Source organism: Nematostella vectensis, chromosome 9, assembly GCF_932526225.1.
Source record: "Nematostella vectensis chromosome 9, jaNemVect1.1, whole genome shotgun sequence".
NCBI classification, from domain to species: domain Eukaryota; kingdom Metazoa; phylum Cnidaria; class Anthozoa; order Actiniaria; family Edwardsiidae; genus Nematostella; species Nematostella vectensis.
Genome location: NC_064042.1, coordinates 15,161,292 through 15,176,468, shown reverse-complemented (window position 1 = coordinate 15,176,468; position 15,177 = coordinate 15,161,292). Strand labels below are relative to the sequence as shown.

General features: G+C 41.8%; 2 protein-coding genes across 3 annotated transcripts; one reads left to right on the top strand and one right to left on the bottom strand.

Moving 5' to 3' along the window:
- The first annotated feature begins 743 nt into the window (after positions 1 to 743).
- On the top strand, positions 744 to 4,770 carry LOC5506608 (dopamine receptor 2). Its single transcript, XM_032375016.2, has one exon. The coding sequence runs from the start codon at positions 2,736 to 2,738 to the stop codon at positions 3,963 to 3,965; it is 1,230 nt and encodes a 409-aa protein (XP_032230907.1). The 5' UTR covers positions 744 to 2,735; the 3' UTR covers positions 3,966 to 4,770.
- A 3,252-nt stretch (positions 4,771 to 8,022) lies between these two features.
- On the bottom strand, positions 8,023 to 13,882 carry LOC5498333 (dopamine receptor 2). 2 transcript variants are annotated; one of them, XM_048733013.1, is made up of 2 exons: positions 13,495 to 13,882; positions 8,023 to 10,098 (listed from the first exon to the last, which is right to left on the bottom strand). In XM_048733013.1, exon 2 carries the CDS (start codon positions 10,089 to 10,091, stop codon positions 9,072 to 9,074), a length of 1,020 nt encoding a protein of 339 aa, XP_048588970.1. In that variant the 5' UTR covers positions 10,092 to 10,098; positions 13,495 to 13,882; the 3' UTR covers positions 8,023 to 9,071. The 2 variants fall into 2 exon arrangements, with proteins under 2 accessions (XP_048588970.1, XP_032242024.1); XM_032386133.2 differs by lacking the exon at positions 13,495 to 13,882 and adding an exon at positions 12,765 to 13,473.
- Positions 13,883 to 15,177: the final 1,295 nt, after the last annotated feature.

Sequence of the window (15,177 nt, the reverse complement as noted above, 5' to 3'; positions counted from 1 at the left end):
TTATTATTTTTACCAATTCGTTCAAACGTCAAGAATTGCAAATAGAATTACTATTTTTCATAGCGAAATATCCTTTTTTTTATTCTTGATTTCCACTTTATTCGTTCATTGACTCAATTTCATTTCTATTTATTGCACTTAATTAGCTTGAGTATACATAGAAACTATTTCTGAGTTTCTTCTTGTGAATGAGAGCTTTTAGTATACCTCTTCCTAGATTGAACCAAACAATATTATAACCAACTAACCAAAACTCTGAAATTTAGACATTTGTGTTTTCTGAGCGGTATTCAAGTGTGATTTTTGATATGGCACAAAGTGACATTCCAGAAACGGAATATCTTAATTTCGTCAATGGATGGACACTTTTTTAGTTATTTTTTTCTTGAAAACTTTGTGCTATTGTTTGTGGACGTCGGAAGTGGGGATATGTCAAAGTCTTGTATTCAAACTCTAACCGATTTTTATTTGTTTTGAGCTCAAACTGTACAAACTCTCGGATAGCATTCATGTTGAAGATAAAGAGAGATTTCGTGATTTTTCACAACAAAAACATACTATCTCTATTTTTGTCTTTTCTAAGTACCTTTAATTGCATTGTTTGGAAACAAAGAATATCTTTTAACATGTTGATTATTGCTTAAAATATTTATTATTTTCGCCGGCGCGAACCCATTCAATTTAGCTCTCTCTTTTGTGGGACCAATTTTGCGGCAAAGCTCCTTTTTATTGGCAAAGCTGAGGGGATCTTTTAACACCAGCATAGCCAAGAATAAATATTGATTTTCTGAAATGCCAAATACTCTTTTAACGTTCCCTTTGATTTGAGCGAAAAAGCCTACATTTCGGACAGCACAAATCCCCATGTTTCCGCGCTAGGAAAGACATCCAAAAACATTTTTTAAAAACCGTGTGATTTTAGCAAGTGTTCCCTTCCTCGATCCTCGACATTCGTGTTTTCATGTACAATTATCCTTTTGGATTAATTATATTTTAGAATTTCCTGCCGTGCATTTAAGACTGCAGTTTTTAATCACCACAGTAAACTTATGAAATTTCCTTTATAACAAATCCACATTAACTCTACTCCTGAGGTGACTGTTTTAGCAATATTCGTTGCCAGCCAAAACAAGCACAGTTTGTGGTTTTCTGTTATTGTTAATAGTAAATATGATGATTTTCCATTCAATTAAGGGCCATTCACTTTCACCATGTTAATTAAGATGAAATAGTACGTTTGTCCCCATAGACTTTCTGTCTGTTCACGAGTATTTTGCAAATCCTCTTAGAACTCTCGACCCAAAATCTATTACTTAATGGCATACACTAAAATCGTGCTCCTTTAATACCCCTAGCTAATTGAGATTTTTAATAACTATCTGCTTAATGGTCCCTAGCTGTCCTGGTTCTCCTCCGGGAAGATTTAGCCCGATGAATAAGTAGACTTGCGTGCGAGAGACTAATCACCGATCAGCGAGAATCGAAATGACACGGTGCAGTAACGTTAATTATAGCTATTTCTTTCGGGACCACTCGCTTTAGGCATCCGGCCAGCTTATCTGAATTTTAGCATTCCAGGAAATACATTTTGAAAGGTGCGTGAAAGTAATTCATAGTAGAGTGATCTCGCCATTGATAGGGGTTTAGGCTTCAATCGCCAGCATGCTGCTTTTCTTACAAATGTTAGACGCGCTCTGTCACCGAAAGCAGTGTTGCAGGTGCGTTTAGCGTGCTGTCGCTGTAAGTCGTGCCGTGATTCGCCCGTTTTATACCTCTGTCAACTGAAAAGCCTGGGATTCAACTATCAAGGATCAATCACAAAAGCTCGCTGCTTTAAAATAGGAAACAGCGTTTGACAGAGGCATTTCTTGCTGTGCGTTTGAATAGACGCAAGAAGCTGCTTATATTAGACCGAGGACCACTCAATTGAAGGCAGATGCAAGAGATGTTGGGAGATCTGACCTCTTATTTGCATGAGTGAATAGTGGTCATAAGAATTCTGGGTACAACTTGACGAATTTCGCCAGAGTTCTGATATTGTGCTCGTGGCTTGTGAACGCATTTTGCGGTGAAACTTGGAAATTAATCCCTTTTGGAGACATCGCCTCAAGATTACGCAGAACATAACAACACTTCGTGAACAACAGCATAACAAATGTGTTGAACAACCACATCGAAAAATATTGGATTTGACAGTACAGTCAGACAAATAACACGCGCTGGAGAGGTTTTCCAAGATCTTGGAAAATTCCTCACACACGACGATTTTGGGCTTGCACTGGATTACTGTGAAGAGTAACTCGTGTTGATCTATCAAAAACCATGTTGTAGTATGTATTGCCTAGGATATGGCATTAACGTTTCAACGCCAAAACAATTGCGGTAAACTTGTTGCAAAACTGCAGAAGTAGTTGACGTGTGGCGTTGTCGATATTATACGCGGAAAATAGCGCTTGTCGAATTGTTTTGAATTCAATGTGAGAGATTTTTTTATTGCGCTCGCCCTTGGCACTTTAAAATCCTATTAGCGCGGAGACTGTTACAAGAACATTTACTAAGGCTCCAATACGACTCATCAACCATAATCATAACATTCCAGCAGAACTTATAGCTAAAAGATCACGACAATCAAAACATTCCGCCTAGTCTTATATTGGAAGTCTATTGAATCCGGAGCGCGGAAAATCCTATTTTTTGTAACACGGCTTCAAGGCAAAACTCACGAACACCCGAACATGGGAGAATACGACAGCCGAAATTCTACCGATTTCCCCGATGTCTCGTCGGAGGAAGTCGTGCTCGCGTCGGGTTTGCTCGCCCTATTAATCGTCGGCACCATATTTGGGAACAGTCTCGTTTGTGCCGCGTTTTATTTGTTCCGCGATTTGCGCACCGTGACGAATTATTTCGTTGTGTCGTTGGCTATTGCCGATCTTCTAGTGGGGTTCGTTTCGATGCCTTTGTGGTTCACCTATCTTGTGTTCCAGTGGCCACCGCAGAACTCAGAGATCTATGCTCTTTGGCTTTGTTTTGACATTGCGACCGCGACTGCGTCTATTATGAACTTGGCTGTCATTAGTGTGGATCGCTTCTACGCCATCACTTTACCGTTTCAATACTCGCAGAAGATCACCAAAAAACGCGCGTGTTTAGCTATCGTGTTTGTCTGGCTGTACGCCTTCGCGGTCTCCTCCTCGCGCGCGATATCGTTCGCGATCCCGAGTCGCGAATCTCGCGCTCAGTTCTCGTTTGGGTACACATTTTTCGTGGCAACAGCCAGCTTCTTCGTGCCGCTCCCGGTGATGATTTATTGCTACACGCGGATTTTCAGCGTGGCGCGAGTGCAGGCCGCGAAGATACGCGAGTTAGACAGTGTGCGCTCGTTTATTGAAAGCCCACGCAACGGAAACTCCGTCACGGAAAATAGCGTATTTATCAACGATAACAACACTCCCCAAACAACCTACAACTCCACGAAGACTGGAATACGAAGTTACTTTAAGAGACCAGTACTGACAAGCCAAAGCTCGTTTCGCTTGCAGCGCAGGGCGTTAAGCACCGATATCAAAGCCGCTAAGACCCTGGCCATTGTGATGGGCGCGTTTTTGCTGTGCTGGGCCCCGTATATCATTGCGTTACTGTTAGAGGTCTCCTGCCCACGCTGCGTCCCATTCCAAGACAAATACACCCTAGCCAAAGCCGTCAAGTGGCTCGTGTACTCGAACTCTGCTTTAAACCCTATCATTTACACTGCTCTGAATCGTGCGTTTAGAGATGCTTTCAAGCGGGTTTTGTGCAAGTTCTGGACGGCTCGGAGACGGAATGCGTATTTTACGACAGCGGCGAAGCACCCATGCCGAGAAAGTCTGAGATCTGAGCGAGGGAGTGTTAGGGATGGAGTGGAAGGCAACCCGAAAACAGAACTAGAAACCGTATATGTACAAGACAAGGTGACGGTGTTGTGAGTTGTATGCAAGACTGAAAGGTAGCTATGTCGGGCATCTGTGGGTTGCTGCATTGTTGCATGCTGGTTCAAGGTCAATCGAAATCTCGGGTCCTCTTCGCGGTGTTGCATGGAGGGCGACTGTTGCCGCTTGCAGTGCATGATTGCTCTGTACGCAAGTGGTTTTGTATGTACTCCATTTGGGTCGTGATAGTTGTTGTACAGAGGGTGGCTGTTGCCTGCGTAATGTTGCATGGGGCTGTGAGAAGTGTTGCTAGTGATACTAGCTGAGTTTTATACCAAACTGCGTCCGAGTTGCGGGTATTGATACAATACAGGACATTATACATGTACGCTAGCTCTCCTTGCCGAACCTTGCTACGCCTCAGTGAAATGAGTTGCAGGTCGAGTTGCATGTGACTTGCAGGTCGAATCTCATACGTTGATCGAATTGCATGGATTAGAGGCATAATTACAATTGTAAATGTTTGTAAACAATTTAGATTTGGCAATTGAATGAAAGATTATGACTCATTGGAAAGAGTCCTATTGTTTGTGCTATTGTTTGTGCGAGATATACATCATCCTTCCAGACTTTCATGGCGTAGATTATTTATGATAACACATTCAAGACACGGCAGACACACAGAAAACACAGTAGTCGAAGAATAATTCGAAGAATAATCAGAACTAATATCTGAGTCACCTGAGTAACTATGGCCCATCATGCACTGGAGGCTATGGACGCACGTTTTGTACAATAAGGCCATCATCTAGAAAGATTTACAATGTAGATTAAAGAGGACAATAAATCAGTCTTTCCTAAATGTATTGCGTTAATTGCTTTATCAGAAGAAAGTTCAAAGTTATCATAAATAAGTACTTCCTATTATTAGGTCGAAAATATACAACGATCCATATAGCCATTTAAAGTGACCGCAAACATTTGGGGTATTAACAAATAAAAGGGGTAAATACACTTTTTAGAAGCTACGCCACGCCTACATCATACTGTTCTTAGAGTGCGTTATTTCTCTCGATAAAAATCTTGAATGAAAAAGTGAAGCGATAACGCTAATATAATAGAATATAAACGCCAATTAGGGTGCCAACACCGGATTTGAGTTTTCAGGAGGCGCTTAACATGAAAATTTAATCATTTATTTCCCTGAAAGAGAATGGTGTCTCATGTTTTCCCGTTCATGTGAGCAGGGGTAGACGATTTGATGGTTTGTGACGGGGCCCTTAAGAGCCACTTCCACTTTTATTTGTCTTTCGGCTCTTCACATCTGAAGAGAGCTTTCTCGCTAAGTTATGGGTAATGAATCTAATGGCGTGTTTGATGCACTGTCGCTTACTTCTCTACACGCAAGCAAAGTAATAATACTCACGAATAAAATGCTTCACAAACATAAAACACCCATTTTGATTTACATAAAATCAGAAAACATGTTTGTATATGTTTTTATGTGTCAAACTTAATCCCACCCTGTTCTTAAAAAGGATTATTTAAAAATGGCAGGGGAAAAAATAGTGCGTAGAAAAAAAACCATTTAAACTAACAAAAAAAACTTCCAGTGTTTTTTTTTCATTGAAAAATTTGGTTGAAGGGCTGACTCTTTCTTTTAAAACGCAAAAAGACCAAAACAAACTAAACGGGTTTCTAGCTTATGGCATTTCAGCCATAAAAACAAGTGAATTAAAAACATATTATCCATCTGAGACTTGAAGATTTGTACTCCAAGTCCTCCAAAAGCAAACAAATATCGTTTAAAATTGAGTGAACACTTTCTGCATGTCTTAACCCTTGCGTGGGTCTTTTGCTTTCGATATTTATCAATGCAAGCCATTTGTGCACTTATAACAGACAAATCTAGAAAGGTGATCGGATCGCAGCTTATTTTCAGGGTTTCAATTTTGCAATCGCAATAACATACTTTGCGTTTCATACTTAACCCACACACTCTTCATGGACTAAAAACATAGAATGTACACTAAGCAAACGAGTTGGGATTTGAGATCTCTAGCAAAATCTGTTGTTTTTCACCTCGGACAACGTCAAAGGATGTGCAAGTAGCTTAAAAAATAAAATGAGCTTTCCGTATGCATTTAGGGCCACAAATCAACAAACCTTTATTAGATAAAAGACAGTAACTAGCCTGAGAAGACTAATTGTTCTAATGAATGAAAAGAAATGAGCACTAAAAGTCTCCTTAGGTTAGCTATTGTCTTTCATTTTATGACGGTTTATAACTTAACCGTGGCCCAAGGAAAATACATGGCACAGCCCCTGTAAATCTGCGTTCAGAGCAGGCCTTGAAATATTGTGCAAGATATCCCTGTTGCACACTAGTGACATAACGACATGATGAAGGCGCGTGCACCGTTATGTTCATATGTTCAAGTGTGAATGCTTCGACATTTTGACATAAGCCCAACATGAACATAACGACATAACAAAAAACATGTTTTTTTTCTTTTATGTTATTATGTCCATGTCGTTATTTCGGGCTTAAAAGAGTGCGCGCGCCTATGTCGTTATATCACTAGTGTGCACCAGGCAAAACAGAAACATTAAGAAAATATTGGGAGAGCGGGGTAAGTCATGTGTCACGGAGGAAAATAACGAAATATAGATTAACGTCATCTTTGACAACTAAACACCGACCTTCCTGAAGTTAAGGACCGTTATAAGTTTTGTTTATTCAACTAAAACGCGTTTTGTTTGTTAAGAAAGTTATATCAACAAAGCAACTTTAGCCGTTCCTATGAAATAGAATAGCAAAACATAAGAAGTTGACCCTTGACCCAGTGGAAAAGTAGGAGTGACGCATCCCTTTTCCAGGGGTATTTGATAATCGGAATTTGGCCGCCAATTCTCGGTTCGCGCTTCTTAACGAAGGATGAAAAGTTAGGTCTGAGTTCACACAGGGTTTGCCCTGTGTAGGATTCAGACATGGCCGTCGGCGAAATTAGGATTTAGTACGGTTTGAGATTTTGTGTGCAAAAATGATTGGAATCTTGTCAATCATTATATTCATGTGTGTATCTTGCCATGCGCACTAGCACAGCTAGCAGTTAGTGTGTAACAACCGTAGTTAGTAGCAACATGTAAACATTACGTAAGTCACGGTAGCCCAAGGTTAACAAACCGACACACCCATGGGGGGTAGATCGTTCCTCGGACGCTCATTGGCTGAGGCCTTTATCTGAACAGAGATAAAAGCTTTCCATGGTTGTCAGCGTCGGATTACCTAAGGAACGCCGTTGTAGGACCGTATAAAAAGGGGTGCGGTAGAAGCCCCAGTCACATCTTGTAAACCTTTAGTCTGTTACAGCGAAGTAAAGCCCGGTACCTGTACCACCCCCACTGCAGCCTACTGTCGTTGTTACACATGCTCTACTGGTCAGTTCTATAAAAAAATGGTAACGGGGGGCATGTACCCCCTAGTGCCCCATCCCTACTACGGCCCTGAGGTTGGCAGCTGCTCATGAGGAGTTTTCCGTTTCCGTAAGATAATAAATGGTTCGAAACACTCTGATTTTCAGTAATACCTGGAGCACACTAGTGACATAACGACATAATGACAGGTGCGTGCACCCTTATGTCCATATGTTCAAGTGTGAATGGCTCGACATTTTGACATAAGCCCAACATAACGACATGAACATAATGACATAAGAGAAAAAACATGTTTTTCTCTTTTATGTCATTATGTCCATGTCGTCATGTCGGGCTTAAAAGAGTGCGCGCGCCCATGTTGTTATGTCGTTAAGTCACTAGTGTGCACTAGGCATAACCAAACTTTATCCTTCTTCCCTCGGAGAAAAAGTTGAATCTTGACGGCAGTAGGAAAAGCATTTGCATTCACGAGTTGGCTCACAGAGCCTTTGGTTATCAGAGGGATTACTTTGCGGAAACATGCACCTGATGATTGTATTTTGTTTTTCAGAGGTAAAAGATCATTTCTTGGCAGTTTCTTTTAATCGATTTAGGGACGACGGCCCCGAAAGTGTGTGTGTGTGTGTGTTGTGAGAGGGGGGGGGGGGCGTGGTAGTTATTTTTGGAGTACCATTAAAAATGTATAATACCTTCTTTATCAAGCAATCAATTTTTACATGTAACGCTGGATACATTTATCGTATAACTCTTTTCACCCATGTAGCACTGCAAGTTGCTGCTTCAGTTGTTTTCACCAAAATAGTTTTGATTTGAATAGCCGTGCATCTGTAATCTAAGTACAAGATTAACGAAAATTCCGCCAAATTTCGACTCGAGTCTGCCAGGGTAGATCACATTGCGTCCTGCCGTTTTTTAGCGGTTATAGAGATGAAGGTTGATGTCATTTATAGACCATCGAAACTTCAACAAAAGCTTCTGCCGTGTTATGTACTGTTTTCAATCACCTGAAAAAATGTATGCAATGGTTTGAGAAGGGATTTTCTGTCTTTAAAAGAATCAAATTTTATGACAAATTCAAATTATAGTGACTTATCACGTTTTATAATATTTTATCCGCACCAAGAGTGCAGTCTAGATCAGTTCCATTCTAACATAAACATATTTTAAACATTTTTTTTTGCTTTTTCCAAAAAATAAATTTTTCTTTCCAATAGAGTGTAATGATCTGTTTTGCTATCATCTCTGTGTTCTAACTAAAACTAATAAAAGCGGTTGTTAAATACTTTAAAGAACTCTCATACGTAGGTGGTTTAAAATAATAATACGCCTTGAAAGTGTCAATCTTAAAAAAACGTCTTTTTCACAAGTACTTCTAGTGTTTGCTTAATACCCTGCGGGGATGGGAAAGGTATGGTCCCCTTTGCTCTGGCTCTCCCCAGCCTCCCGTGCACCACAGGAATCCCAGGCCTTAAGCTTGATGGTAAGTTGGAATTGTTATAGGCGTGACATGAATAATAACAACTTTTCTTTTTTTAGTTATTTAGTTATTATAAAGGCAGCACAAAGCTCAAAGCTAAAAACAGGAGCCCCATACAACCTCTCTGTCGGGAAATAAGAAGCAGCATGTTAGTCAATCACATGATCGTATAGGGATACCTATGCGCAAAGACCTCCAGCCTCCAGTCTTCCTGTAGTTTATCATCTTACCACAGGTACCCCAACTACTCATTTAATATATGACCGTTCCTTCTGTATGGGATACCTGTGTGATACCTGCAACGACCTCGTTATGGTGCTCCCCGCGTCGAGGCTCCCTACCCTGTTACCACGGAAGACACCTCTTGTTAGAATTGCTTTGAAGGCAGCCCGGAAACTCCTATTCATACAGCTGTATATGATGGGATTAACGGCGCTGCTGCCGTAATGGAGGATCTTGACGGCAATCACGACTGAGAACCATATGGGACAAGACTTGCAGTAGACGGTGATGATGTTGAGAATGAAGAAAGGGCACCAGCACAGCACGAACGTGCCGATGACGATACTAAGAGTGCGGGCTGCCTTCAGGTCCTGGATGATATTCGTGGCACGCGGGTTTGCTGTGGTGTTAAAGGACAGAGACTGGGCACGAATGGAGCGCGCATGCGCGATTGCCACTTTGAAGATCATGGAATAAGCGATGATCATAATGAGCAACGGGACGAGGAATGCCAATACAAATACGAATATCGCGTAGCCACGCCAGTACGTCGGGTAAAGCCCTGCTATAAGGACTGCATACGCCCAAATGAATACTATTGTCATGGCAACCTTGGCACGTGACATGAGGTTATGGTAAAGGTAAGGGTGACATACCGCCAGAAATCTATCGATACTGATAAAAACTAAGTTCATTATAGATGCCGTTCCGTTGATTATATCCAGGCAAAGCCACATCATATACATCGTTGGCATGGTAACCATACTCGGCTCGCCATTTAACTGCACGCTTATCCAGACAGGCACGGATACCACGCCCACTAGGATGTCACTCGTTGCTAGGGAGACGATGAAGACGCTGGTGTAGCTATGGAGACGCTTGGAGGCCACGCAGGCGATGCAGACAAGCACGTTGCCAAGGACGGAGATGACGAGAGTGGGGACTAGGATAGTCACACTTATGATGGTGATGGCAGGCAGTGCGCTGGACGAGGTGCTAGGGGGTCTTGTAGTAGTCGCAGTGCTACCAACTGTGCTCTGTTCCATAGCGTTTCTGTTGGAAAAACACAAGTCGGTTAGTTCGGCAAGACCACACTTTGCGCGCGCGCCGTTCCGACTACGCTTTCCACTACGTGGCTCGCCCCCTTTTCACATGCGTCTGTCCTCTAATAAATGCACAGATAACGTCACAGCGTGTCAGGAACAAACTCAACAAAACGCCAAGCGTGCGGCGTGCGTTTGTCTTCTAATAAAATATGCACCCTTCACCAATCAAAGCGCGCGATTTACGAGTGTCGTTGTGTCAAAACCAACGTCCGTGGCGTTCTACTTTATAAGGCACCTTATTATTGTAAACAAAAACGTATCCAAGTAGCCCTAGCCTTAAATAGTAGCCAGCTAGCAAGACACACTACGATCGATTTATATCAGCGCGGTGTGGTTGGACATATAAACAAGCCCCCCTTCCCCCCCCCCCCTTGGCGGCCAAACAGTAGTGCATTCCTTATTAAGGAAACTTCAAATACTTCTTCTCATGATGTCGTTCTCACCAACACCCTCCCCCCCTCCTCTCCAGCCAATCCCAGGTAGGCGCCTGGAACAAAACTGTGTCAAGAAAAAAGTGTCCATTTTCACCGTTCTAGTCAAGGACTAAGAAACTTCCAAATTTGCGATTTGATAGGGCGGATGTTAGTTCATGGCTCACTGTGTACGTAGTTCCTATGTATAGTTTGTGTAGTGCAACGTGTTAATGCATGGCTCACTGTGCAGGTGGTCCCTAGGTACAGCTTGTGTAGTGTAGTGTAGTGTGTCAGTACATGGCTCACTGTGCAGGTGGTCCTTAGGTACAGCTTGTGTGGTGCAGTGTGTTAGTGCATGTCTCACTGTGCAGGTGGTGTCTGGGTATAGCTTGTGTGGTGCAGTGTCTTAGTGCATGACTCACTGTGCAGGTAGTCCCTAGGTACAGCTTGTGTGGTGCAGTGTGTTGGTACATGGCTCACTGTGCAGGTGGTCCCTAGGTACAGCTTGTGTGATGCATTGCATTAGTGCATGGCTCACTGTGCAGGTAGTCCCTAGGTACAGATTGTGTGGTGCAGTGTGTAGGTGCATGGCTCACTGTGCAGGTGGTCCCTAGGTACAGCTTGTGCGGTGCAGTGTGTTGGTACATGGCTCACTGTGCAGGTGGTCCCTAGGTACAGCTTGTGTGATGCATTGCATTAGTGCATGGCTCACTGTGCAGGTGGTCCCTAGGTACAGCTTGTGTGGTGCAGTGTGTTGGTACATGGCTCACTGTGCAGGTGGTCCCTAGGTACAGCTTGTGTGATGCATTGCATTAGTGCATGGCTCACTGTGCAGGTAGTCCCTATGTACAGCTTGTATGGTGCAGTGTGTTGGTGCATGGCTCACTGTGCAGGTGGTCCCTAGGTACAGCTTGTGTGATGCATTGCATTAGTGCATGGCTCACTGTGTAGGTGGTCCCTAGGTACAGCTTGTGTCATGCAGTGTGTTAGTGCATGGCTGACTGTGCAGGTGGTCCCTAGGTACAGCTTGTGTGGTGCAGTGTGTTAGTGCATGGCTCACTGTGCAGGTGGTCCCTAGGTACAGCTTGTGTGGTGCAGTTTGTTAGTGCATGGCTCACTGTGCAGGTGGTCCCTTGGTACAGCTTGTGTGATGCAGAGAATTAGTTCATGTCTCACTGTGTTGATGGTCGGTAGTTAAAGCTTCTGTGTAAGTGCATTGCTCGCTGTCCGTGTAATCTCTACGGAAGGCTAGTGCGGTGTAGTGCAGCGTGCTAGTGCATGCCTTTGTGACTATGTAATCTCTGAGTACAGCGTGTGTTATTCAGTATTTTTACATGGATGTTGAAAGTGAACGGCCAAAGTAGAAGAGTATTTTGTCAAACAAGCCTGTGGCCTTTTAGCAATTTACTTACCGGCAACGTGAACGTGGTGAACGTGTTGACCTAGAATACCAGGTGCAAAGCTAGCGGAACCCCCCTTTCCCCCAAGGCCTCCTCACACCCTCGACTTAAAAAAGGCAAGGGTGGTTATATAGCGGTGCATTATTGAAACGACATAAGTTATATAATTGTGATATATATTCAGGTATTATAGACATCGCGTTGTCTAGCTGGTTTGACAGTGACTGGACGCAAAACTGATTTGACAGTTAGCAGGTCAAATACGGACGATAAACACAACAAAGCCAAATTTTATGTTGTTTTGACATTCATGCACTGATTTTTCCGTCTTGTCTTTTAGCATTCCTCTTAAAAGGAATGATACAGAAAAATGATCGAGTATATGTTTTAAATGTGATACGACTCGATGTTATTGGTGCAGTGAAAATTTCTACGCTGGAGTATACATTTTCTTTCTTGGATGTGATGTTTCGAAAGCGGTTTCAACTTTCTATATTAATATATATTTTGTACTTCTTTTACTGTAATGAAAAAAGCTAGAAAAAGTGCGGCAAAGAAGCAGTCAGAACAACGCGGTTACTTATATATACTTATATTCGATTGACAGTTTTGTTATGTGATGTATTTTGAAAACGCACTAATGATTCTGAGAGTATTAGGCCGTTCTTCAAAGGAGAACGTTAAAACCAGCTGCGTCATTTGGCTAAACCTTTTATCTCTATAATACGTTTTATCCCGCACTCCTTACACTTGAACTCTCGCAAAAACAATGTTGAATCATTGTAACGTTTTAAACTCACCTTTTTTGCTTGTATTTTGAGGAGAATGTAAAACTTTTGTCTTTTTCTGGTTCACTCACAGTACCAGTAGGCCAACACACACTTTGCACTTCACAAACAATGCACAGGTCATTCGTAATTGATTCAAAAACAAATTCTACACTTCCTGGGAACCAACAGATTTTCACTTGCAACGATCAACGTCAAGGTTAAAAATCCTTAAAGATATCCTTAGGCGTGACTTTAAAGAGAGAATCCCACTTTCCTTGGAAAATGACGGCTGTGCTAAATGATCTTTTTTATGGATTAGAATCAAGAAAATTTTAATGGATGTCAGATATTGGGTGTAAACACTGTGTCCTTGTTTCCGACATGTTAGAACTCTTATCGCCGAAAATGCAATAATTAATTTAGGAGATGTGTCCTATGTTCAATGTTTAGTCAATTTATTTTTCTTTCTCAGCGCTAAGAGCTTTTTGTTGGAATTCCTAGTCAACATTTTTGCGTAGAGGGATCTTTTCAAGGTGGTGTAAGAAAAAAAAAATTAAACCTGAGACCTTTATTGGATTTTCTAGATTAATTAAAGTTTCCTTTCGATAAATTGAAAGTTCACATCCGTGAACAAACACACTTAAATGGACGGGGGAAACTTTGCCAAAACGCAAAATAGAAAAAAAAGATAATGTATTTGATAATGTGTGTCGATGATATTATAAATGGATTTTAAATAGGTAGAAGGATATGACTTTACCTCAAATCAAATATTCTTGTACTGGCGAATGAGTGTAAGAGCTTGTCTTATTATTGTCTTGTGATGTATATAAATCTTTAGCTGTCACTGAGGTATTCACCTGTATTTGCAGTGCAACACCCGACTTGCCTAACACCTACTTTGGTCCTTTTCTGGAACCAATCCAATCATCTCGTATCTCGAAAACAAAAGTTCACACTTTTAGAGGTAAAATACTAAACTAAGAATGATTCGATGCGACCTTATTTGTTCAGACCAAAAAGAGCTCAACTGCAGTTTACGTTCCTAGCAATAATGTCATTTTGGATGTTTTAGCGCTATGTTTTCACATTTCCCAATCGTGGGTTACGATTGATAACCTTATGTATAAAGCATGTAGCAATTAAAAACCCAGTGTACAGCCACACTTTGGTGGGGGAGCGGGAGGGAATCATAGATCTGTAGATATCACATGAGTACGGTATAATATTTCATGATCCTCCAATAAAAAATAACCCCATACAGCGCCCCTCCCCCATGGTGTAAATGGTTATCAATTTTGCCGCTATTTTTGCTAAAAAGAGCCTGGTACCATTTAGATATATTATTACTTGCGCGTGGAGTTAACGCAAGGCGTTTTATGGCCCACTCTAATAAGAGACCCCAAGTATTCATGGGAAAAGTTTTTGAACCTCTCATTACATAATGGCCTCCCTACTCTCGCAACTTTACAGGTCTTCTTGGTTCAGGCGCCTGAGAGCTGATAGTGTCGTGTGATCACTCCCGGTTTTTGAAAACATAAACACACAGAAACCTTTAAGCATCTACCAGTTTTTAGGCCTATTTAGACAGTATGATTTAGTTGTATGCTTCTACAACTCGAGTCGTATATTGTGAATCAGCCTACCAGTCGTATTGTCTAATTCAGGGCTAAAGACATTGTGAATCAGCCTACGACTCCGCTACGATGCTCGACTACGAAAGTCGTATTGCCTAATTAAAGGATAAAGACATTTCTAGACAGGTCGCATACGACTAAATCGTGCCGTTTCAATCGGCCTTTAGAAAAAAAACGGGGGTGTATGGGATGGTTTGAGGGCTCAAAATAAACCGTGAAAAGCCTTTCAAAACCATCAGGTGCGTAGTACCAAAACAGCGCGATAAACCTTGAAAGATATAATCATATCTGCACCCAACATGGATATAATAACCTCCTGGATACGTCCCCTTGTGCGCATGCTGTGAGCCGCGTGTGTGTAAAAATTATCATTTATGATTATCATGCCTGCCGTGACCTCTAATTTTATGGTACACAGGGCCCACAGCGACAACGAAAAGACACAATTATTCTAATAATTGAGAAGGCTAGGAAACTGGCCGAGAAAGATAAAACAATAATTCGGCGTTTGTAGTTTGAGTTTGATAGTTTTCCCTCTCTGCAGGCAGGCAGATGGACAGACGGACGGAAAAACGGACAGACGGGCAGACGGACAGACGGACGGAAAGACGGGCAGACGAGGAAAAAAAGACCGCGTGTACACAGAGGATACAAGATACATTTTCGTATACTCTTGTTAGCATGGCAGAGGGCTGAGGCCTTTAAATAAAAAATTTGGATTTTACTAGAAGATCCTACATCAATCAACATTTTCATTCTATTTTTTTCACTAATGAAAAATAATAATAACGCTTCTTTATGAGCAT